This window comes from Penaeus japonicus, unplaced genomic scaffold (genome assembly GCF_977035675.1).
Source record: "Penaeus japonicus unplaced genomic scaffold, GWHDUDI00000001_assembly GWHDUDI00000040, whole genome shotgun sequence".
Taxonomy (NCBI): domain Eukaryota; kingdom Metazoa; phylum Arthropoda; class Malacostraca; order Decapoda; family Penaeidae; genus Penaeus; species Penaeus japonicus.
This window is the reverse complement of record NW_028234442.1, coordinates 20,291,834-20,316,833: the sequence shown is the minus strand read 5'-3', so window position 1 is coordinate 20,316,833 and position 25,000 is coordinate 20,291,834. Positions and strand designations below refer to the sequence as shown.

The 25,000-nt window shown below is 42.0% G+C and overlaps 1 protein-coding gene across 5 annotated transcripts in view; it reads left to right on the top strand.

Annotated features, from left to right (window-relative positions):
- LOC122262266 (uncharacterized) overlaps nucleotides 1-25,000 on the top strand; it is a 456,008-nt gene that overhangs the window by 171,653 nt on the left and 259,355 nt on the right. Inside the window, exon 2 of one of the 5 annotated variants that reach the window (XM_086533849.1) lies at nucleotides 7,135-7,539. The exons of the other annotated variants lie outside the window; for them this stretch is intronic. Within the exon in view, the coding sequence (XP_086389975.1) occupies nucleotides 7,135-7,170 (36 nt within the window). The 3' untranslated portion in view covers nucleotides 7,171-7,539. Of the gene's footprint in view, nucleotides 1-7,134; nucleotides 7,540-25,000 lie in introns of those variants that run through there. 5 annotated transcript variants of the gene reach the window in all.

The following is a 25,000-nucleotide window of genomic DNA, read 5'->3' as shown; positions in this document are numbered from 1 at the left end:
AGAATGTTGGGTATGTGGAGGGGGAAGGGGAGAGGGAGGGGCAGGGTGAGGGGGAGATGTGGTGGGGAAAGGATAAGGTTATGGGAAAAGGTGGAGTGGGAGGGACGGGGTGAGGGGGTGATGTGGTGGGGGAAGGATAAGGTTATGGGAAAGGGTGGAGTGGGAGGGGCAGGGGTAGGGGGTGATGTGGTGGGGGTATAAACGGTATTGAAGTGAGAGGGGATAATTTTGTGAAGGATTGCTGAGATGGGGATTTTTTTTCTGCTGATGTTGGTGAAGGGACTCCTGCTGACGGCGTTAGCTCCCCTCTTTTGTTCTGCCTCTGTTCTTGTTCTCTTAATCTCTCTCTCTATCTGTTTATTTATCCATCTGTCTATCTATATATCTATTTCTTCCTCCTCTTTCCTTCCTTTCCTCCCTCCGTCTCTTGTTTCATTCTCTCCTTTCTCTCCCTTCTCTCTTTCCTCCCGCCTTCTATCTTCTTCCTCCTCTCCAGCCTTCTGTCCTTCTCTTCCTCCTATCATCCTCTCCCTTTTCTCCTTCTTCCTCTTCCTCTTCTCTTTCCTCCTCCTCCTCGTCTTCCTCCCCTTCTTCCCTCCTTCCAATTTCCCCCTTCTCCCCTTCCTCCTCTTCTTCTCTCCCTCCGCCTCTCATTCCCTCCCTCCCCCTCTCCTTCCCTTCCTACTTTCATCTTCTCTCTCCTCTCCTTCTTTCTTTCATCCCTCCATCTGTCCTTCCCTCCCACCTTTCCTCTCCTTCCTTCTCTCTCGCCCTTCCTTCACCTCTTCCTTATTCAGCTCACTCATTCAGTTTTGTTTCGCCAACCCTCTATTTATTTATTCACCCGTATTTTTTTTATCAATGGATCATTTATCCCTAGTGTACTAATAGGACTTAGCGGTGAATTAATTCAATTGTCGGGGCGAGAGGAAACAGCTGAAGGGGGGATGGATGGTGAATGGAATCGCCCTTGTTTTTTCGTTCTTGCGTGTGTTACTAGCTTGGTCATTTTGTTTATTTGTTTATTTATTTGTTTGTTCCTGTCTGCTTCTCTCTCCCTTTCTCTCTCTCTCTCTTTCTTTCTCTCTCTCTCTTTCTTTCTCTCTCCCTCTCCCTCTCCCTCTCCCTCTCTCTCTCTCTCTCTCTCTCTCTCTATATATATATATATATATATATATATATATATATATATATCTCATTCTCTCTCCCTCTCCCTCCATCTCCCTCTCTCTCTCCATCTCCCTCCCTCCATCTCTCTCTCCATCTCCCTCCCTCCATCTCTCTCTCTCTCTCTCTCTCTCTCTCTCTCTCTCTCTCTCTCTCTCTCTCTCTCCTTTTTTTATCGTATGAACTCTAGACTGTGTACTTAGGTTGAGAGGAGGAGTGGGGGGGGGGGCGTGGGTGAGGGAAAAGGACGCGGTCAGTCGTTTTATTTTTTATTTTTATTTTTTTTGAAAGTCTGAAAGAAGTTACGTTCTCTCGAGGTTTCTGTGGGTGATTGACGTGGTCTTTTGCCCTGCTGTGTTTAGTCTCTTTCTTCTCTCTCACACTCGCTCGTCTCTTTTTTCTCTTTTTTTGTTTGTTTTGTTTTTTCTTTGAATGGGAAATAAAATGGAATTTGGGATTTTTTCCCCTTTTATTTGTTCTAGCTTGTGATTGATAGTTGTATAAAATCATCAGAAATTGTGTTTGTTTGTTTGTTTGTCTTTAGGTCTTTAACGTTTATTTTGTTTGACTGTAACGTTGGTTCCTTTTTCTTTTTTTTCTTTTTCGTTCTAACCAGCTCTTATCTTCTACCCTTTTATCTTTAGTTTCTTCCTCTTCTTCTTCTTCTTCTTCATCATCTTATCTTCCTCATCCTTATCTTATTTTATTCCTTCATTTGAGGAATGGGAAAAAAATATGGGAAAGATAGAGGAGATACGCAAATATAAAAGGAAATGGATAGAAAGAGAGAAAAAAAAGTAAAAGAGAGAGAACGAAAAAAAGGAAAGTTAGAGAATAGATGAGAAGAACGGAGAAGAGAAGATAAGGAGGAGAAGTGAGAGGAAAGGAGGAAAGGAAAGGAGAAGAGAGGAGCAACATGTAAGTTAATGCGTGTTTGTGTTTACGTTATGAAGAGCGAGCCAGAGCGGGAGTGATGACTGCCATTAACCAGCTTTGAACCCAACACGTAATAATAACAACACACTCTGTCAGATGCGCCGTCTCTCACCACTTCCGCACACTCGGAACCTTCTCTAATATATATGTATATATGTATGTGTGTATGTATATGTATATATATATATATATATATATATATATATATATATATATATATATATATATATATATGTGTGTGTGTGTGTGTATGTGTGTGTGTGTGTGTGTGTGTGTGTGTGTGTGTGTGTGTATGTATAGTATGTGTAGTTTGAGTGTGTGAATGTGTGTGTGTCTGTCTCTCTATCTGTGTGTTTGAGTGTATGAGTGAGTGTATGAATGTATGTGTGCGTTTGTGGAGAGAAGAATTAAAACGATGGGTAAATTTTTTCCTTTTCTTTTCTTTTTTTTTCGGGCAAATAGGGTACATGGGAACCGAAGGGCGGATGTACCCTGGAATGCGTGGTACGTGCACTGAGTGGTACTATTTGTGTTTCACTGGATTTTCGGGCGCCGATGGATTGACCGGGGGATGGATGGGGGTGGGGGGAGGGGGGGAGGGGCAGGTGGGAAGCCGTGCCATTAAGGGATTGGGATGGCAGTTTTGGAGAATTATTTATAGGAGTCCTTTTCTGTATCTTTTTTTTATTTCCTTCTCTTCGTTTCTCCAATCGTCGTTTCTGCTTTTATCTCTCTTTCTTTCTCTCTCTCTCTCTCTCTCTCTCTCTCTCTCTCTCTCTCTATATATATATATATATATATATATATATATATATATATATGTCTATCCACCTATCCCTTTCTTTCTGTCGCGTTTCTCTCCTTATTCTCCATTCCACTTCATATCTCCTCCTCTCCCTCTGTCGCCCTTACCACCATTCCTACCCTTCCTTACTCTCTCCTTTTCCCTTCTACCTATCATGCTTTTTCGTCTCTCCCTTCTCTTACTTTCCTTCATCTCCTCTCCTCTCTTCATTCCTTCTTCCCCCCCATGCCTTCCTTCTTTCTCCCCTTTTCTTTCTTCTCCCCTTCCCTTCCTCTCTCCTTTCCTTCTCATTCTCTCCCTTTGCCTCCTTCTTCCCTTCTCCTCCTTCCTCCCCTCCTCCCCTCCCCTCCCCTCCCCTCCCCTCTCCATACCTTGCATTCATTCATACACCATTCATCATCTGCCATTACCCCGTGGTCACGGCATTTCAACCCTTCGGTCAGGATCCATTAAGGCTCATTTTTTATGCTCTCCTTCTCGAATTAATGGTTAGTGTACAGGTGAGGGGATACGAGTGTATACATATAATTTCTTCTCCTTCTCCCCTTCCTTTTGCCTCTTTCCTCCAATCTTTATTCGCTTCCCTTCTATTCTCATTCTTCCTTGCTCTTACTCCCTTCCTCTTTCCCCCTTTATATCCCTTCAACCTTTTATCCCAACCCCTTATTCTCGTCTCTTACCCCTCCCCCACTCTTTCGTTTACCGTTTCCTATTTTTTCCTCTTTCTACCTCCTTATTCCCTTTTCTTCTTCGACCTTCAGCCTCCCGTCTCTTCCCCTTAGTTTCCTCTGACTTTCCACACCCCCTTCCATGTCCCCGTTCTTCCTTTCCCTTTCCCCTTCCCTCCCCCTTCCTCCTTCATTTCCTCTTCCCCTTTTCTTCCCCCATCCCTTCCCCTTCCCCTTCCTCCTTCCTTCCCCTTCTCTTCCCCGTCCCTCCTTCCTTTCCCTTTCCCCTTCCCCTTCCCCTTCCCCTTCCCCGTCCCTCCTTCCTTTTCCCTTCCCCTTCCCCTTCCCCTTCCCCTTCCCCTTCCCCTTCCCCTTCCCCTTCCCCTTCCCCTTCCCCTTCCCCTTCCCCTTCCCCTTCCCCTTCCCCTTCCCCTGAGACGTAGAATATCCCAGACCCTTAAGGAAGCAGGGCGTATCCAGGCGTCTGTGTGTTTTGTAAGGAGATTTATGGTTGTTGTTGTTTTTGTTGTTGTTATAGGTTGTTATTATGATTTTATTGGCTAGGGCGGGAGGTTGATGGGGGGTTTGTTCGTTTGTTGGTGTGTTTGTTAGTGTGTGCGTGTGTGTGTGTGTGTGTGTGTGTGTGTGTCTGTCGTTATTTGAATGTGTGATTGTGTTTGCGTGTGGGGGGTGTTTGTGAGTGTGTGTCTTTGTTTGAATGTGAATGTGTTTGTGTGTGTGGGAGGGGAGGGGGAGGGGGGATGGTGTTGTGTTGTGAGTGTGTATCGTTGTGCGTGCGTGCGTGTTTGTGAGCATGTCTCTCTCTTTGTCTGCCCTGTTTATGTCTGTGCGAATATATCATTCTATCTTTACATCGTGTTTGCAATGCAATTTTAAACAAATGGGATCCAGATACGGTCTAAATGTGTCGGGAGATATGGACAGGATCCATTATAGATCAGAATCACCATAACATTTCATTGATTTCCCATTCTTTCGAGCCACCCATGATGAATTAACGCCATAAAAGAAAAACAGAAAAGGAGAAGAAGAAGAAGAAAATAATAGAGACAAATCAGGTAATTGTTTCTTTTTGTGACTCGATTCTATTAATTATTCGTTTACAATCGATCAGACTGTGATACAATCTAATACAATTTGGAGATTTCTTGGAACTAAGTATTGATTTCTCTTGCAACTTCTCCCCCCCCCTTCTCCTTCCCCTCTTACTTCCCCCTCCTCTCCTCTCTCCCCCCTCCCCTTGCTATTTCCCCTTCCCCTCTCCTCTCCTCTCCTATTTCCCCCTTCCCCTCTCCTCTCCTCTCCTATTTATCCCTTTCCCTCTCATCTCCTCTCCTATTTCACCCTTCCCCTCTCCTCTCCTTTCGTATTTCCCCCTTCCCCTCTCCTTTCCTTTCCTATTTCCCCCCCTTCCCCCCTTCCTCCTTCTCCCTCTTATTTCTCCCTTCTCCTCCCTTCCCACTCTTCCCATCCCCGACAGGAACTAAGAAAGGTCAAAGGTCAGTGGTCAGCTCGGCGCCCTAACGCCTGGGAGTCCGGCGGGCTCTTGAACGTGGCAGCCAAGGCGAGCGAGCGAGCGAGCATTAGGTATCAGATCGATCCAGGCTTTTTGGAGGAGGAAGTTTTCATTCATGTATATATATATATATATATATATATATATATATATATATATATATATATATATATATATATATATTTATATATATATATATATAAATTCTCCAAATTAAACCAAAAAGAAATATTGCTGATGACTATGGTGATACTGCTATAAATGATAATGATAATGATAACAGTAATACATTGATGAGATGAGATTTTATTACTTTTTTCTAATCCATTCCTTCACTCATCCTTTTTCTTTCGAGATTTCTCCGATTTTTTTTTTAAACTGAAGTTACTCAAATTTCTTCCATGCACTCTCGTTTAGTCGGCTGTGCGTGAGGAAACGGCAGGCTCTTTTCACTTCTCTTTTTTTTTCTCTTTATTCTTTCCTTTTATAACAACCCTTTAAACACTACCTTTTAACCCTGATATATAGACATGGAATGGAGGGATAGGGGGGGAAAGGGGGATGGTTGGATGGAAGGGGGGTTGGGGGGATGATGGCGTTCTCGGATCTCGGATCTGATCAATTATTTGTGCGTGTAAACATTCGTTTATCGAGTCTTTGTCTCTCTCTCTTTCTTTCTCTCTCTTTCTCTCTTTCTTTCTCTCTCCCTCTTCTTCTTCTCTTTCTCCCTTCCTTCTCCCTCTCCCTTTCCCTCTCTCCTACCCCCTCCCATCCTCTTCCTCTCCCTCCATCTCTCCCTCTCCTTCTGCCTCCTTTCTTCTCTATAGTTTCTTCATCACCCCCATGCCTTTCGTCCGGCACGAATATTAATCTAAGGATTAGCGAATCGGCCTCCCAATTTGGCCTAGTCTCGCGTCGAATCATCCGATAGATGGCGTTGAACAAGAGGATTGGGTTACGCCAATTTTCTTCCTTGTTTTCCCTTTTTTTCCCTCCCCCTTATTCTCCAGACAAACACAGACAGACAGATAGGCAGACACAAACAGACACGCACGAACGTTCACAGACAGACAGTAGACAGACAGATAGACAGACACAAACAAACACGCACACACGTTCACAGACACACACACACACACAGAGAGAGAGAGAGAGAGAGAGAGAGAGAGAGAGAGAGAGAGAGAGAGAGAGAGAGAGAGAGAGAGAGAGAGAGAGAGAGAGAGAGAGAGAGAGAGAAACCGCAGATAAAATTAGGAAGGAGAAAGACAGACGAGAAATCTGGCCCATAATTCCTCCGTCTCGGGTGTGTGTGTGTGTTTTGCTCCCCATCTGTCAGAAGACGCGATGATGTATCGGCGCGACGTCACGGCGGGTAAATGACAGGATGTGCAAATGAGGAATCTTTACCAGCTGAATTTCGTTTCATTCGCTCTGTCTGGCTTTGTTATCTGCGTTGTCGTCCGTGATATCGAGGTGGGTTTTGTCTTCGTCTGCACCGTGCATGTGTGTTTGTGTGTGTGTGTGTGTGTGTGTGTGTGTGTGTGTGTGTGCGTTTGTGTGTGTGTGTGTGTGTGTGGAAGGGTGGGAGGGGGGGGGGAAGGATAGGGAGGGGGGGGACAGGAGGGGGCTAGGGAGGGTATCGACTTCGCTCACTCAAGCGCAAACACGCAATTTTTCGCTTTCTCTTGTTCCTTCCTTTCGTTTCTCTCTTTGTCTTTCAATTTGTGTTTGTTCTTTTTTTTCTTGTGTAATATCTCTGTCTCTTTTTCTCTCTTTCTTTTTCTCTTTCTCTGTCTCTCTCTCTCTTTCTTTTTCTTTCCTTCCTTCCTTCCTTCCTTCCTTCCTTCTTTCCTCTTACTCCCTCTCTCCCTCCCTCCTCCTCTTTCTTACTCCCCACCCACCCTCCCTTCCTGCCCCCCACCCCACCCCACCCACCCACAAACACATTATTTACAACATTTCAGTTTACAATGCAATGTTTCCATTGTTAATTTTCCATTTTCTCTTTTTTTTATTTTCAGGTAAGTCCCAGAACGAGGAAGCGAGTGTTTCATTAGTAAGTAGAATCGCTAGGTTATTAATATTTTTTTTCTATACCCTCGCCAAGCACATGAACAATTGCTGGAACAAATACAGAACAAATACAAATGAGACAAATAGGATGATTGTTCCGTGAGTTCCGTGTTGCTAGATGATTTTTGGTTATTATTTTTGTTATTGTTTTGTTATTGGAATTGGGTCCTAGTGTTGATTTTATTATAATTATTGATAAACTATTATTTTTATTTTTACTATTTTCACTATTATTGTTGTTGTTATTATCAATTATACATGTTTTTTTTTTAGCTTTTTTTGGAAATTTATTGGAATTTTTGAACCTAAAAGGAACCAACTATAAACTGGAAAAGAAAAAAAAAGGAAAAAAAGAAGGAAAAAAGAAAAAAGAAAGAAGAAAAAAAAGAAAAAAAAAAAAAAAAAAAAAAAAAATATATATATATATAGATATATATATATATATACATATATATTATATATATATATACACATATACATACACTGTTCGAAATGCTTTTTCCACATTCAAAATAACCACACACAAAAATACTCGGAACAAACATTATTTCCTTTGTGTACAAGGAAAACACCCCTGCCAAGATTGTTGCAGTTTGTGATCTAAAGCTTTTGCCAGTGTTTTTCTTGACTCATATCTTAATTACTTTCACGGAAAGAACGCGGATGTATCATTAGTTGTAGTCAGTTATTAGCGTCCATCGTTAATTAATATTATCAGCTTCGTCCATGTTAGTACATCTTCTCCTCACACCGACCATCATTTTCGTTTTCCCGTGTTTCGTTCGGCCGTCCATTACCAATCTTTTATTATCGTCTTCATCTTCCTAATCACCTTGTGATGTGAATCACAGGTGGGACCCCTTCACCATCATCATCACCAACAACAACAATAACACTCCTCCTCATCATCATTATTATCACCACCATCATCATCATCACATCACCACCACCACCGCCATCATCATCATCACCATCATCACCGCCATCATCACCACCACCATCATCATCACCACCACCATCACCAACCACCATCATCACCAATCATAACCATTCACTTGATCCAACGGGCTGTTTGCGTATTTGCCCATCATTCCATAAATCCCATTGGCGTGGAAACTGAGGTTAAGCCAAGCTCATCCCCCCGCCCACCCCCACCCCCACCCTCAACCCCACCCACCCAACCCCCCGCCCAGTTAAATATAAAAACTGACAAAGCCATCGCAAACCCATATGGGCGCGGGGGAGGGTGTCTGTAGGAGAGGCATGGGTTTGTGTGAGTGTGGGAGGGGGTGGGGGGAGGGGGAGGATGTATGGGTGTATGTGGGGGGGTAGGTTGTTTGTTTTTGTGGGGGGTGGGGGTGGATGTGGGTGTGGGTGTGCGTGTGGTTGGGTGGGTGTTAGTGTCAAAGCCATTAGTAGCCCAGATGTTTTTGTGTCCGCATGTGTATGTGTGTTTGTATGTATGTATTTGTGTGTCTACTTTCGACTGTCACGAGTCCATGTATGCGCTTGTGTGCGACAGTCACGAATGTATGTATACATACATGTGTGCACAATAGTCAAAAATGAATGTCCAGCAGCGTGTACGACAGTAACCGAAGTACGTATGTGTACGGCATTCACGGATACATGCATGGACATATGTACGTGTGCCGGCGAGTAGGCACGTACAAGCCCATGCACGAAACATACCGTGGAGGGAATCGATACTACTCGATGGGTGAGAATAATTGGCTTTCCGAGCACGACTTTAATGGGGGTTATGGGGGGGGGCGAAGTGGTAGGGGCGGGGATGTGAGGAAGATATATGGGCAGGTAGGGATCCCATATAGGCGTTTAATGTCGGTGTTTGTATGTGCGTTTTTTTCATTTTTATTTTGCTCCTGTTCAGTTATTTTGAGGGTTCGCATGTGTCCATCTATTCATTCAGTGCCTGTGTCCCTTTTTTTTTCCTTTTCTTCTTCCCGTCTTTATTATTTCTCATTTCTTCCGGCCTTCTATTTCCCCAATTTCTGTTTTTTTTTTCTTTTTTTTTCTTTTTTTTTTTTTTTTTTTTCCCTCGCTCACCCTCGCAATTACTTACTGTGGCCAATACTGAACGCGACAAAGTTAGGTAAATTCCATCCGCCATAACTCAATAACGGAATTAGTTTTCGACATTTCAAGAACGAGTCTACTCCCTCTCTCCCCTCCCTCCTCCTCTTATCTTACCCCCCACCCACCCTCCCTTCCTTCCCCCCACGCCCACCCCCCCCCCCCACAAACACATTATTTACAACATTTCAGTTTACAATGCAATGTTTCCATTGTTAATTTTCCATTTTCTCTTTTTTTATTTTCAGGTAAGTCCCAGAACGAGGAAGCGAGTGTTTCATTAGTAAGTAGAATCGCCAAGTTATTAATTTTTTTTTTTCTATACCCTCGCCAAGCACATGAACAATTGCAGGAACAAATACAAATGAGACAAATAGGACAATTGTTCCGTGAGTTCCGTGTTGCTAGATGATTTTTGGTTATTATTTTTGTTATTGTTTTGTTATTGGGATTGGTGCTAGTTTGATTGTTATTGTTATTGATACTATTATTTTTATTTTTACTATTTTCACTATTATTGTTGTTGTTATTATCATTATTACGTTTTTACTTTTTTTTTGGGAATTTATTGGAATTTTGAACCTAAAAGGGAAACTAGACTATAACTGGAAAAGAAAAAAAAGGAAAAGAAAGAAGGAAAAAGAAAAAAGAAAGAAAGAAAAAAGAAGAAAAAAAAAAAAAAAAAAAAAAAAAAAAAATATATATAAATATATATATATAAATAAAAATATATATATATATATATACACACACACACAGTTAGAAATGCTTTTCACATTCAAAAACACACACAGAAAATACTCGGAACAAACATTTATTTTCTTTGTGTACAAGGAAAACACCCGCGGCCAAGATTGTTGCATTTGTGAGGCTAAAGCTTTTGCAGTGTTGTTCTTGACTCATTATCTTAATTAATTTCACGGAAAGGAACGCGGATGTATCATTATTGTAGTCAGTTATTAGCGTCATCGTTAATTAATATTATCAGCTTCGTCATGTTAGTATCATCTTCTCTCTCACGACCGTCATCATTTTCGTTTTCCGTGATTCGCCGTCATTACCATCTTTATTATCGTCTTCATCTTCCTAATCACCTTTATCATCATCACCTTCACCATCATCATCAACAACAACAACAACACTCCTCCTCATCATCATTATTATCACCATCATCACCACCATCATCACCACCACCACCATCATCATCACCATCATCACCATCATCACCGCCATCATCACCACCACCATCATCATCACCACCACCATCACCACCACCATCATCACAACCATCATCACCAATCATAACCATTCATTTGATCCAACGGGCTGTTTGCGTATTTGCCCATCATTCCATAAATCCCATTGGCGTGGAAGCTGAGGTTAAGCCAAGCTCATCCCCCCACCCCCACCCTCCCAACCCCCCGCCCTCAACCCCACCCTCCCAACCCCCGCCCAGTTAAATATAAAAACTGACAAAGCCATCGCAAACCCATATGGGCGCGGGGGAGGGTGTCTGTAGGGGAGGCATGGGTTTGTGTGAGTGTGGGAGGGGGTGGGGGGAGGGGGAGGATGTATGGGTGTATGTTGGGGGGGTAGATTGGTTGTTTTTGTGGGGGGTGGGGATGGATGTGGATGTGGGTGTGCGTGTGGTTGGGTGGGTGTTAGTGTCAAAGCCATTAGTAGCCCATATGTTTTTGTGTCCCCGTGTGTATGTGTGTTTATATGTATGTATTTGTGTGTCTACTTTCGACTGTCACGAGTCCATGTATGCGTTTGTGTGCGACAGTCACGAATATATGTATACATACATGTGTACACAATAGTCAAAAATGAATGTCCAGCAGTGTGTACGACAGTAACCGAAGTACGTGTGTGTACGGCATTTACGGATACATGCATGAACATGTGTACGTGTGCCGGCGAGTAGGCACGTACACGCCCATGCACGAAACATACCGTGGAGGGAATCGATACTACTCGATGGGTGAGAATAATTGGCTTTCCGAGCACGACTTTAATGGGGGTTATGGGGGGGGGCGAAGTGGAGGGCGGGATGTGGAAAGATAATATGGGCAGTAGGTTCCATATAGGCGTTTAATGTCGGTGTTTGTATGTGCGTTTTTTTCATTTTTATTTTGCTCCTGTTCAGTTATTTTGAGGGTTCGCATGTGTCCATCTATTCATTCAGTGCCTGTGTCCCTTTTCCCGTCTTTATTCTCATTTCCGTCCTTCTTTTTCCCCAATTTCTGTTTTTTCCCTCGCTCACCCTCGCAATTACTTAGCTGGCCAATACTGGAACGACAAAGTTAGGAGTAAATCCTTCCGCCATGAACTCTACGGGAATTAGTTTCGCATTTCAGAACTAGACCCAGACACCCTGCTGTGTAAAAAGATATATATTTATATATATATATTTATATATGTATATATATATGTATATATATATATATATATGTATATATATATATATTCATGTATATATGTATATGCATATAAATTTATATATATAGACATATATACATATATATATATATAAGTATTTATCTATATATATAATATATATATAAATATATATATATATATATATAATATATACATGTATAAAAAATGGATCATATATATACCTATTTATATTCGTATACATAGATATATCATTTTATTACAGCATAGTGTCAGATCTAATACGGAAAGGCCGAAACTAATTTCCGTAGAGTACATATAAAATAAATATACTAAATATTTATTATATATATATATATATATAAAATATATATATATATATTAAATAAATTATATAGATAATATAATATATATATATAAGCACACACGCTTACGCACACGTACAGATACACACACACATATAACCTACACAATCATTAAAATGATTTATTTATGTCAGAAACAGGTGGTAAACTATTTCGCTAGAAAGAAAATGGGTCTTCTGAGAGTAATACAATTAAGAAATTAAGATAATAGCAGAAAGAGACGGAATAATACACAAAGACCTCTGATACGCATTGCCCGAGAAAGGTCACAGCCATTTTCATGTCATGTACATTCTTTGGGTCATTTCCAGGTGTAATAACATGAATTAATAATGACCCACATACGCGACATTCGGTGGTATTTGGCTATCTCTCATTTTTGTTCACTCTAGATGCCCCTTCCTAAGCCCCTTACCCCCCTTCTTTCTCTCTTTTTCTCTCTTTCTTTCTGTCTGTCTCTCTCTCTCTCTCTCTCTCTCTCTCTCTTCTTCAGTCCTCTCCTCCCAGCTATCTCCCTTCTCTCTCTACTTTTTTCTTACCCTCTCTCCTCTCTCTCTCATCTCTCCTCTCTCCTCCTCTCTCTCCACTCTCTCTCTCTCGCTCTTTCTCCTCTTCCCCTCTCTCTCTCATTCTCTCTCTCTATCGACTCAATCTCTCTCTCTCTCTCTCTCTCTCTCTCTCTCTCTCTCTCTCTCTCTCTCTCTCTCTCTCTCTCTCTCTCTCTCTCTCTCTTTCTCTTGCTCTCTTTCTCTCTCTCTTATGCTCTATCTCTCTCTCTCTCTCCCTCTCTCCCTCCCTCCCCCTTCCCTCCCCCTTCCCTCCTTCTCCCCCTTCCCTCCTTCTCTCCCTTCCTCCTCCTCTCCCCCTCCTCTGTCGCTGTAAAAACATAGATTAACAATAGCGAAAGGAGATATCAGGATGTAACAGACGGGCTGCGTCAAACTAACTAACTAAACTGCACAAAATTAACTTGCAAAACCCATAACATGAAAACTGAAATAGTATGATGATTTGCGAAATATATATGTACGTGTGCAGTTTATGTAAGTGTGAGTATCTATCTATGTATATTTGTTATGGCGGGCCCGGATAAAAAAATTGTGTGTGGATGCATGCGTGCGTGGGGTGTGCGTGCGGGCCTTTTACCAAAATAATAGAACAACGGTTTCGCTATTCAGTTTTTTTTTTTTTTTTTTTTTTTTTTCTCAGTCGTTAATCCCTAGATGTAAAGGGGGGAAATTACAACACTCGAGAAGAATTTTGGAAAAAAAGAAGATGATAAAGATTTATATTAAAAACGAGGTCGATCGGGGTCGACGAGATGAGAGAATGGGAAGAAGTGAAAGAAACAAATATACATCTTTTGTTATTTATGTAATGAAAGAAGATGTCGGGAGGGGGGTATGGTAGAGGGATAGGGAGGAGAGTTTTATAGATATATAGATAGATAGATGGACTTATGGATGGATGGTAGATAGACAGATAGATATGTGAATACATATAATCAGATAGATTAGAGAGAGAGAGAGCGAGAGAAAAGAGTTAAAAGAGAGAAGAAAGAGAGAAAAAAAAAGAAAAAAAGAAAGAAGAAAGAAAAAAAAAGACAAAAAAAAGAAGAGAGAAAAAAAAAGAAAAAAAAAAGAAAAAAGAAAAAAGAACAGAAAGAAAAAACCCTAGAAAAAAAAAAGAAGAGAAAGAAACTAAGAAATAAAAAGAGTAAAAAAAATAAGAAAAAAAAAATAAGGAAAAAGACAAAAAAAAAACCTAAAGAAGAAGAAAAAGAGAAATAAAAAAAAAAAAGAAAAGAAAAAAAGAAGAGAGAAAAAAAAAAAGAAGAAGAAAGAAAAGAAAAAAAAAAGAAAAAGAAAGAAACTAGAAAAAAAAAGAAGAAAGAAAAAAAAAGAAAGAACGAAGAAAAAAAAAGAAAGAGAAAAAAGGAAATAGAAAAGAAAAAGAAAAAAAAACAAAAAACCAAGTAGAAAGACACCAAGACTTAACCCTGCTGTGTAAAAGAACTATAATATTTATATAGATATATTTATATAGTAATATTTAATTAGGTATATATATATATATTATACATGTATATTATATAAATTTTCATGAATATATGTATATGCATTAAATAATAACTATAGACATATATACATAATAATATATATATATGTATTATATATATATATTTATATATATCAAATATATATACATATATATATATATATATATATATATACATGTATATAAAGGTACATATATATACATATTTATATGCGTATACATATATATATCATTTTATACAGCAGAGTGTCAGGATCTAATTCTGAAAGGCGAAACTAATTCCCGTAGAGTTCATATAAAAAATAACATAAAATATATGTATTTATATATAAATATATATATATATATATATATATATATATATAGATATATTATATATATATAAAATATATATATATTTAAGCACAACACCTTACGCACTCGAACAGAGACACACACGGGGTACGAGTCACATAGAACGTACACAATCATTAAAATGATTTATTTATGTCAGAAACAGGTGGTAAACTTTTTCGCTAGAAAGAAAATGGGTCTTCTGAGAGTAATACAATTAAGAAATTAAGATAATAGCAGAAAGAGACGGAATAATACACAAAGACCTCTGATACGCATTGCCCGAGAAAGGTCACAGCCATTTTCATGTCATGTACATTCTTTGGGTCATTTCCAGGTGTAATAACATGAATTAATAATGACCCACATACTGAAGACTTTGGTGTATATAGCGTGATCTTTCATTTTTGTTCCTCTGATTCCCCTCCCTATCCCCCTTCTTTCTCTCTTTTTCTCTCTTTCTTTCTGTCTGTCTCTCTCTCTCTCTCTCTCTCTCTCACCATCAGTCTTCTCTCGCCGCCCTACTCCTCATTCTCTCCTTCCTCATCGCTCGCTCTCCTCTCTCCTCTCTCTCCCCCTTCTCCTCCCTCTCCCTCTCCTCTCCTCTCACCGCTACTTCAATCTCCCTCTCCTCTCCTTCTTCTCGTTCCCTCTCTCCCTCGCTACTCCCCTCGCCCTCCTCTCACGTCTCTTATTCTGCTTCTCTACCTCCCTTCTCTAATTCCCAATCTCCCCCCTCCCCCCTTCGTCCTCTCACGTCTCTCTCTCTCCTATCTAATCTTCCGCTAGTCTCCCTCTCATCCTCATCGATCCCTATGCTCTTCTCGCATCTACCCCATCCTCTCTCTCTCTCTCCTCGCACCTCCACACATAATCGCTAATCTATATCCAAGATCGACACTCAAATCGCCAAGAGAATATCGAAATAAGAGAGAATATCTCGCTCTGAAGATATATTACCTCTCTCTCTCATCTATCATAAGCGAGAGACATCTCTAAAGAGCGAATCCATCTACGCTAATATATCAATCACAGATCCAGAGATATCCTGATTTCTCTAGTGAGACCTATCCTCTCCTCTCCATCGTCTCCCTCTCTCCTCATCTTTCGCTCTCTTATCTACCTCCTAGCTTCTACCTTCCATATCGTTCATAGATATCTACGACCTCTTTCTTTTCTAGATTTCCTTCCTGTTTCGATTGACCCTCTTCCGCCACTAGCTCTCTCTTATCTCGCTACTCCTCGATCGCTCATCGCCTCTCTCTCTATCTATTCGTCTATCATCCTCCTCCTCCCTACCTCTCTCCCCGCCGTCTACTCTCTTCTCCCTTCTCTCTCTCCTCTTCTTCTCCTCCTCCTCTCTCTCCTCTCCTCTCTCTTCTCTTTCGCTCTCTCCTTCTCTCTCGCTCTTCCCTGTCCCTCTCTATCTCCTCACCTTCTTCCCTTCTTCTCTCCTCTCTCCTCTCTCCGCTCCTATCTACGTCACTAGAATTCACATCACAGCATGCTACCTCTACCCTCCCATACTTAGCTTCCCGCATATCTCCCGATTAATTCGCAGACACACCCTTCCTCTCCCCTCTCCCCCATAGCCATTTCTCTCTTCTCCACTGCATTCCACCACATTGGTATCTACCTCTAGCTTCAAGCTCCACTCAGCGTTCCAAACTCCCTCTCCTCTATCCTCTCTCTCAGCTCTATCTACTCCTCCTAGATGTCTCCTCTCCTCTCTCTCCTCTCCCCCTCTCCTCCTCTCCGATCTACTCTCGGCTCTCTCTCGCTCTCTCTTCTTTCGCTTTGCTCGCTTTCCTCTCTCTCGTTTCTCTAGCTCTACTATCTCTCTCCCTCCTCCCCCGCCCCATCTCTCCTCGGTATCTCCCTCACTCACCCTCCCCAGTCCCTCTCCCTACCCCTGCTCATTCTATCTCACCCCTTCCCTCCTTCTCTCCCTTCCTCCCTCTCTCCCCCCCTCTGTCGCTGTAAAAACATAGATTAACAATAGCGAAAGGAGATATCAGGATGTAACAGACGGGCTGCGTCAAACTAACTAACTAAACTGCACAAAATTAACTTGCAAAACCCATAACATGAAAACTGAAATAGTATGATGATTTGCAAAATATATATGTACGTGTGCAGTTTATGTAAGTGTGAGTATCTATCTATGTTTTTATGCGAATGTGTGTGGATGCATGCGTGCGTGGGGTGTGCGTGCGGGCCTTTTACCAAAATAATAGAACAACGGTTTCGCTATTCAGTTTTTTTTTTTTTTTTTTTTTTTTTTCTCATAGTCGTTAATCCGTAGATGCAAAGGGGGGAATTACAACACTCGAGAAGAATTTTAGAAGAAAAAAGATGATGATAAAGATTTATATTAAAAAAACGAGGTCGATCGGGGTCGACGAGATGAGAGAAGGGGAAGAAGTGAAAGAAACAAATATACATCTTTTGTTATTTATGTAATGAAAGAAGATGTCGGGAGGGGGGTATGGTAGAGGGATAGGGAGGAGAGTTTTATAGATATATAGATAGATAGATGGACTTATGGATGGATGGTAGATAGACAGATAGATATGTGAATACATATAATCAGATAGATTAGAGAGAGAGAGAGCGAGAGAGAGAGGAAAGGAGAGGAGAGAGAGGAGAGAGAAGAGATGGGGGTGGGGGGGGGGTGGGGGAGGGGTGGGTTGGGGCGGGGTGGAGGGGGGGGGGGGGGGGGTTGGGGGTGTGTGTGGGGTGGGGGGGGGGGGGGTGAGGGGGGGGATGGGTGGGGGGGGGGGGGGGGGGGGGGGTGGGAGGTAGTAGCGGGTGTGTGTGTTGAGAGAGAGAGAGAGAATGAATAAGGCTTAGGCCATGCAGCAAACTTGTCTCCTGCAACTCCATTTGAAAAGCCACGACTGGCTTAACCGAGACAAAGGGTGTACAGAGCGGAGTTAACGAGGCATGCAGAGGAGCTAGTAGGCCCAATGGCGAAATTTATTGGCCTCACGAATTGGCGTTTTCCTTTTTTTCTTGGTTCGGTGTTTGTGTTACTACGTCTCCTAGCCCTGTTAATCTTTTTTTGTGTATTCTCTCTCTCATTCATTCACCACTCTTTCTCCTTTTCTTTGTCTTTCTTTCTCTCTCTTTTTCTCCTTTCTATCTCTCTATCTCTCTCTCTCTTTCTCTCATCACTTCTCTCACTCATCTTTCTCTCCTCTCTCTTCTCCTCACCTTCTCTTCTCACTCACGCTCTCTTCCCTCGTCTCTCTCTCTCCTCTCCTCATCTCTCTACCTCTCCTCCTCCCCTCTCCGCGTCTCTCCTCTCCTTCACCTCATCTCTCAAATCTCTACCCCAGCCTCTCTACCCCCCCCCTCATTCACCTACACACTCCACCTACCTTCTCAACCCACCCCCCCACCACCTTCTCCTCCTCCTCCCATCCTCTCCCCCACCCCCTCTCTCCCAATCCCTCTCGTCCACACTCACCTCACACTCCTCTCCCACTTCACCCCTACCAACTCTCCCCACCATACTTCTCCTTCCTCACCTCTCTCTCTCCAACTCCCCTCACTTCATCCTACTCTTTTCTACACTCAGTCTCACACTCACAAAACAACACTCAGTCTCCCCTCTCAATTTCTCCTCTTCTTCTCCTTCTCTCTCGCGCACTTTTTATACTTCAACTCAGCTCCCAACCTCCTTCCTTGTCCCTCACTCCTTCAAATCTTTCTTCCCTCCCTCTTATCTCTCGCCTCACTCAATCTTCTCACCTAACTCCTCATCCCTCTCAACTCTACTACTCTCATATCGCTCCGTCATCTCTCCTCTCTCTCTCTCCTCCCTCTGCTCTCATTCTCGTTTCCCATGTGTATGCTCTCTGCTGCAACAACACAGACAATCTCATCTCATTTTCCATATTTATTTTTTATTCTTCACCAACTCCCATTACTCACGCGCCCTCAACAACCTCTATCTTTGTCAGTCGCTTTGCCTAGTACACAATCACTCTCTTCCCTTATCTCCTCGCCCTCTCCCATCTCTTACATCTATTTTTTCGTTCTTTTTTCGGTCTTTTTTCTCCTCCCTCTAAACCATCTACCTTACCCACTTACCCTTTCATCACCATCTCCCTCTCCCTCTCCCATCTTTGTTAAAACTGTTAACATGGGTAACATGGGGGAACACTATGGAAAGGCAATGGGAATGGTAGGGAGGGGGTTTTAGTGACCGAGAAAGTAGGACTTTTGTTAAATCATTCTGAGGGGTAATTTTGTTGGTTTTTTTTTTTTTTTTTTTTTGTTTTTTTTTAGATTGGGATTGTTCAGTGTGAGGCCGTAAGAAATCTAAACAATTATACACAGTGCACACACACACAACACGCAAGCACACACACACACTCCAATCACTCACTAACAAAACACACACACACAACACACACACAAACTCACACACAAACTCACCACTCTAACACACACCACACTCTTCACATATAACATCGCACACTATACACACGACGCAAGCAAGCACACACACACACAAACCTACACACACACACACAAAACACAACACACACACACCACACACACACACACACAACACACACACACACACACAAAACACACACACTTATACACTCACCACATACTACGAACACTTACCACAACGCACACTTTCACCACACATACAAGCCTCATTACATACACACCGCACGTAACACACACAACCAAATACACACATTCATACTACACAGCCACACACGCACATTCTCTCTCACACACACACACACACACACACACACACACACACACACACACACACACACACACACACACACACACATAAAACACAAAACACACACACCTATGCATAAACTTTGAAAAAGAAAAAAGAAAAGGTAACAAATTCAAATCCAAAAATCTTTTGGAAATTCGCGAGGCAGCTACTAGCTAATTAGCGAAGGGGATTATCATAGTGACGGCCAATTTTTTTTTTTTATCTTTCTCTCTCTCGCTCTCTTTCTCTCTTCCTTTTTTTTGAGGGGGGGGGGGTCGTTGCGCATTATCGTAACTGTTGTGGGCGGCGGAGGGCGATTTACGGGCGCGTAGGATGGAGGGAGGGGGGGATGATGGGAGGGGATGGGGAGGGGAAGGAAAAATCATCTTTTTCCTTTCTCTTTTATGTGGTTCTGCGAGGGATTGTTATTATTGTTATCATCATCATCATCGTTGTTGTTATTATGGTCATTATTAGTAGCAGTATCAATATTTTTGTTATTGATATTGTAATAATCTTCATCATTATTATTATTGTTGTTATGAATGTTATTACTCTGTATGAGATCAGGCTCTTTTATATGATAATATCTCCCATACACACACACAAACAAACAAACAAACAAACACGACAGGGAAAAGAACAACCCCGTGCTGATTATATATAGATATATCTATCTAATTCCCAGCCAATACATTAACATAATGACAATTGTTTTCGGTAATGGATATCTTCCTATCTGTTTTGCAGAATTCAGTTTATTTGTTTATTTGTTTATTGTACCACATGGTTATTAATGTTATTATTATTATTATTATGCAATCTAGTTTAGCTGTTGGAAATAGCTTTTCGCTTTTTTCGGATATCGAGCCAATTGTTTAGATAAGCTCTCGTGAGGGTGAGAGAGGGAGAAAGAGAAAGAGAAATAGAAAGTAGTAGATAGAGAGAGAGTTGACAAGTGTGACTATGTTGTCTTTGTGTGCGTTTGTGTGTGTGTGTGTGTGTGTGTACGTGTGTGCATTGCATCTGTCTGCCTGCTTGCATGCATGTCTGTGTCTATTGAAATTCCTTGGATTGTTTGCCTTATGTGCGTACGTGTCATAGATCTCGGAATGCAAATGAGTCTGTGAAAAGGTCATAAAAGATGTTACAGCGCAGTTACAGAGGAGAAGTGTTAAAATTTCATAATGGGAAGGAGAGAGGGAGGGAGGGGGGGAGGGAGGGAGGGAGGGAGGGAGGGAGGGAAAGAGGGTTAAAGGGATAGAGAGAGAGAGACAGACAGACACACACACACACACACACACACACACACACACACACACACACACACACACACACACACACACACACACACACACACACACACACACACACACACACACACACACACACACACACACACAACACACACACAAAAAAACACACACACACACACACACACACACACACACACACACACACAGTGTCACTCACAACCCACTCAAACAACACAGCAACACTCACACAACACACAACACACACACACACACACACACACACACACACACACACACACACACACACACACACACACACACACACACACACACACACACACACACACACACACACACACACACACACACACGCCCTCACCCAAATGGAATCGGTGAATAAATCTGGGAAAAATGCAGGTAGAGATGTGTTGTTAGTCGACATTATTTTGACGCGTGAATAAAGGTGTGTTTTTTTTAACGTATAAAAATATCCGTACATTGAAACACGAAACATAAAATCTCTCTTTCGCGTGCTGGCAGACGCATGCCTTTTGTTTGCACTCAACTACGTACGCACTCACTCGCTCACTAATGCACTCTTCTCTTTCTCCTCTCTTTCTTTCTCTTTCTTTCTCTTTCTTTCTCTTTCTTTCTCTCTGTCTTTCTCTTTCGCTCCGCTTCCCCCTTCGCTCCCTGTCTCTCCCCCCCCCTCCTCTTTCGCGTTCGCTCCCCCCCCCCCCCCCCTCTCTCTCTCTCCTCTCTCCCTCCTCCTCTCCCGACTTTCTCCATCCATCTTCTCTCATCTCCCTCTCTCGTCTCTCTCATATCTTCTCTCTCCTCTCGACCCCCGTCACTCGTTCTCTCCTCTCTCCCCCCCTTTTCTCATTCTCTCTCGTCCTCAAATCTCCTCTCATCAACTCTCACTCTCTTCTCACTCACCCCCCTCCTCTCCATCGTCATCCTCACCTCTCCATCTCTCTCCACTCTCTCCACTCTTCCTCTCCTCGTCCCCTCCCTCTCCTCCCTCATCTCCTCCCTTCGACCTCCTCTCTCTCATCCTCTCTTTAAATATCTCTCTCCTCTCTCTCTCTCTCTCTCTTCTCTCTCTCTCTCCTCCCTCTCACTCTCTATCCTCTCTCCGCCTCCCTAACTCTTCTCTCTCATCTCGCTCATCCCTCCTCTATCTCTCTATCCCCATCCTCTCCTCTCCTCCTCCCACTTCTCTTCTCGCTCCTCATCATCATCTCGCACTCTCTCTCTCCTTTCTCTTCTCTCTCCTCTCTCTCCTCCTCCTCATCTCTCATCATTCTCTCTCTCCCTCACTCTCTCTCTCTCTCTCCCCTCCCCCACTCCCTCTCTCCACACACTCACACACACATACAACACACACACACACACACACACACACACACACACACACACACACACACACACACACACACACACACACACACACACACACACACACGCATACACACACACGCATGCACACACACGCATGCACGCACGCATACAAACGCTTAAGTCTGTCACATACCGTGGAATCCAGCGAAGGAGAATAAAAAACAAAACAAAAAAAAAAACGTTCAGTGACTAATGTATTCCGAAGGAGAAGCCAACGAGATTCTCACGCTACAGTGTAGAAGACCCCCCTCCCCCTCCTATCCCCTCCCCTTCCCCCCCTCCCCACGTCGCCCCATGTACTTACACATGTAAGTACCTACTTAATAGGCGTATATGGTCATGTAAATGTGTTATTGTATGGTTGCAATTCATACGTACGCACGAGCCTTTATGTGTATGGCTTTTCTTATGTATGATTATGAAGATATATCTGAAGTAAGGATGTGACTATATCTGTATTTTATGAATGTATACATAGTGTACATAGTACATATCTAGATGTATGCATACCTACATATTTTGAATACTGTATACTGTATGTACGAATCAGGAAAATTGTATATCAGGCTACTGTATATAAATACTACTACTGTAGATTGCAGACCATATATATTCACACACACACACACACACACACACACACACACACACACACACACACACACACACACACACACACACACACACACACACGCACACACACACACACAATGTATGTTAACACGCCCACGTCCCTATTAATAGATCTTTTAAAAGTGTGTTTGGTTTTGATGGGAAGTTTAGGACATTTGCATTTTTTTCTTTAGCATTTTATTGAAACGGGATAAATGGCATCACATATGACTAAAATTGTTGCAAATTGTCAAAGGATGTGCCAGTTGCAACTAAATCGTATCGATGTTATCGGATATACTGCTTTTATATCTATGAAATGAAAAAAAAATGTATCCCGTAAAACTGGACGAGTGTTTGATGTTATTATTTTCTTTTTTTCTTTTATCAAGTATCGGAATTCAGACAAATTCCGACTTGATTGACAGCAGTGCTTACTGAGTCGGATTAAGGGAACTGAATCATATATATATATATATTTTTTTTCTAAATGAAGTGATTGATATATGTACTTTTTTCTTCTTTTTTTTTAGATGCACACCTTCTACCTACTTTTTTGATAGCTTGTCGACTAATATTTGCTCCTCTTTGGGGAAGGGGGGGTCGTTGAATCGGTAATTTAGTTCGGTTATTGAATCCACATTTTTCTCCTTTATCTATTATTTAGGGGTCTGTTTAAGATCTGTCTATGTATGGGCATGAATCAGAAGAAGAAAAAAAACTTATTCCGTAAGGGTAGAAAAGGGGAGAAATATCACGGAAATTTATATAAAAATCTGGAATAAGAATCACGTATTTTTCGCTCCTCCTCCTCCTTTCCCTCCCATCTTTCTCTCCTTCTCTCCCTCTCCTTCTCCTCTTTCTCTCTCTATCTCTCTATTTCTCTCTCCTTCCTCCACCTCTTTCTTTCTCCATCTCCCCCACCCCACACTACCCTCTCCCATGCTCTTAATTTTACAAACCGCTTTCAGTACCTGTAAATCTTTTATTGGGTCCCGGCACCTGCGAAGACTTTATTATCATGGGGAGGGGAAGATTAGCGTTCCCCTTCCTCCTCCCCTTCCCCCTCTCCCCCCCCCCATTCCCCTAATGCCCTTTCATTCGCTTCCTCTATCCTCTCTGCGTTCCTCTCTTTCTTTCTTTTTTATGTTTTCTCTCTCACTCACTCTCCTCCCCTCCCCTCCTCTCCCCTCCCCTCCCCTCCCCTCCCCTCCTAAATACCCTTAAATTTAGGAATGTGGTATTGGAAAGTGTTCTTTAAGGGGGAGGCGGGAAGGGAGTAAGGGAAGGGGGGGGGTTAGTGTGGGAGTTGGTTGTGTTCCTGATTTTAAAGAGCCTAACTAAGTGTGTGTGTTTTTTTTTCTAGTCTCTCTTTCTCTCTTTCTCTTTTCCTATCTAAGTGGCTATTTTGAATGTTTTATTAAACCTGCTGTTCTTTCGGAGTGCCATTTCTCTGTTGCAATTCCCTTCTTAATATTAATGCTGGTATTATTGCACCTTAATATACTTCCTCATTTCTTTCTCGTAAAAGGCATTATGGTCAACGCCATTGTTATTGCTGTAATTGTAAGTGTGCGTGTGTGTGTGCGGGCGTGCGTGTTTACATGTATGTAGTTTATTATTCATTGATATATATGTGTGTGGGGGGGAGGGGGGGGAGGATGTGTGTGTGTGTGTGTGTGTGTTTGTGTGTGTGTGTGTGTGTGTGTGTGTGTGTGTTTGTGTGTGTGTGTGTGTGTGTGTGTGTGAATATATGTGCAATGAATAAAATAGCTGACAGGCACAAGCTATTATCGATAAGGGTCAGTCAATACGAGAAGAAAAGCGTGAATCATTGCAATAATTTAAGTATTCTATCGCTCAAGGAATGTCAGGCGTACACTGTAGGTGATCTTTTATTGTTATTGTATCATCATTGTTGCTTGATTTTATTCTGTTATTATTGGTATTATTATTTTTTTATTGTTATGATCATTAGCATTGTTATCATTATTATTGTTATTATTGTTGTTATGGTTAGTGTTGTTATTGTTATTACTAGTATCAGTGTTGTCAGTGTTGGTGGTGGCGTTGTATTTTTTTCATTATTTCTTAAGTTATTGTTTTAGTTTAGTCATGAATTATTATGACTTATGTGTGCGTGCAAGTATGTCTGTATGTATGTATGTGTTCCCTCTCCAATGACCCTTTAGTCAAGTATTATTAAAGCCGATTATGGCTTGTGTGATTGGAACGCGTTGGTGACGCTTAGAACAAATAAAATTTTGTGCGGCCGTTGTGTCGTTGTTGTTTTTGTTCTCTTTTTGTTCTTTTCCCTTGCATATTGATGAAGAATCGGCGCGCGAGGTTGGGTGGTGAAGCGACTTACGACCTTATGTCCGACAGACGTAAGAGTTGGAATTCTTTACAGAGGGATGGAGTCTGAATTGTTTCCTTGTCCCTGAAGGTCACGGGGAAGGATGTTTGTTGTTGTTGTTGTTGTTGTTGTTATGATGCTATTGTGACATGAGTATTGGCGAAAATAATTTGCATT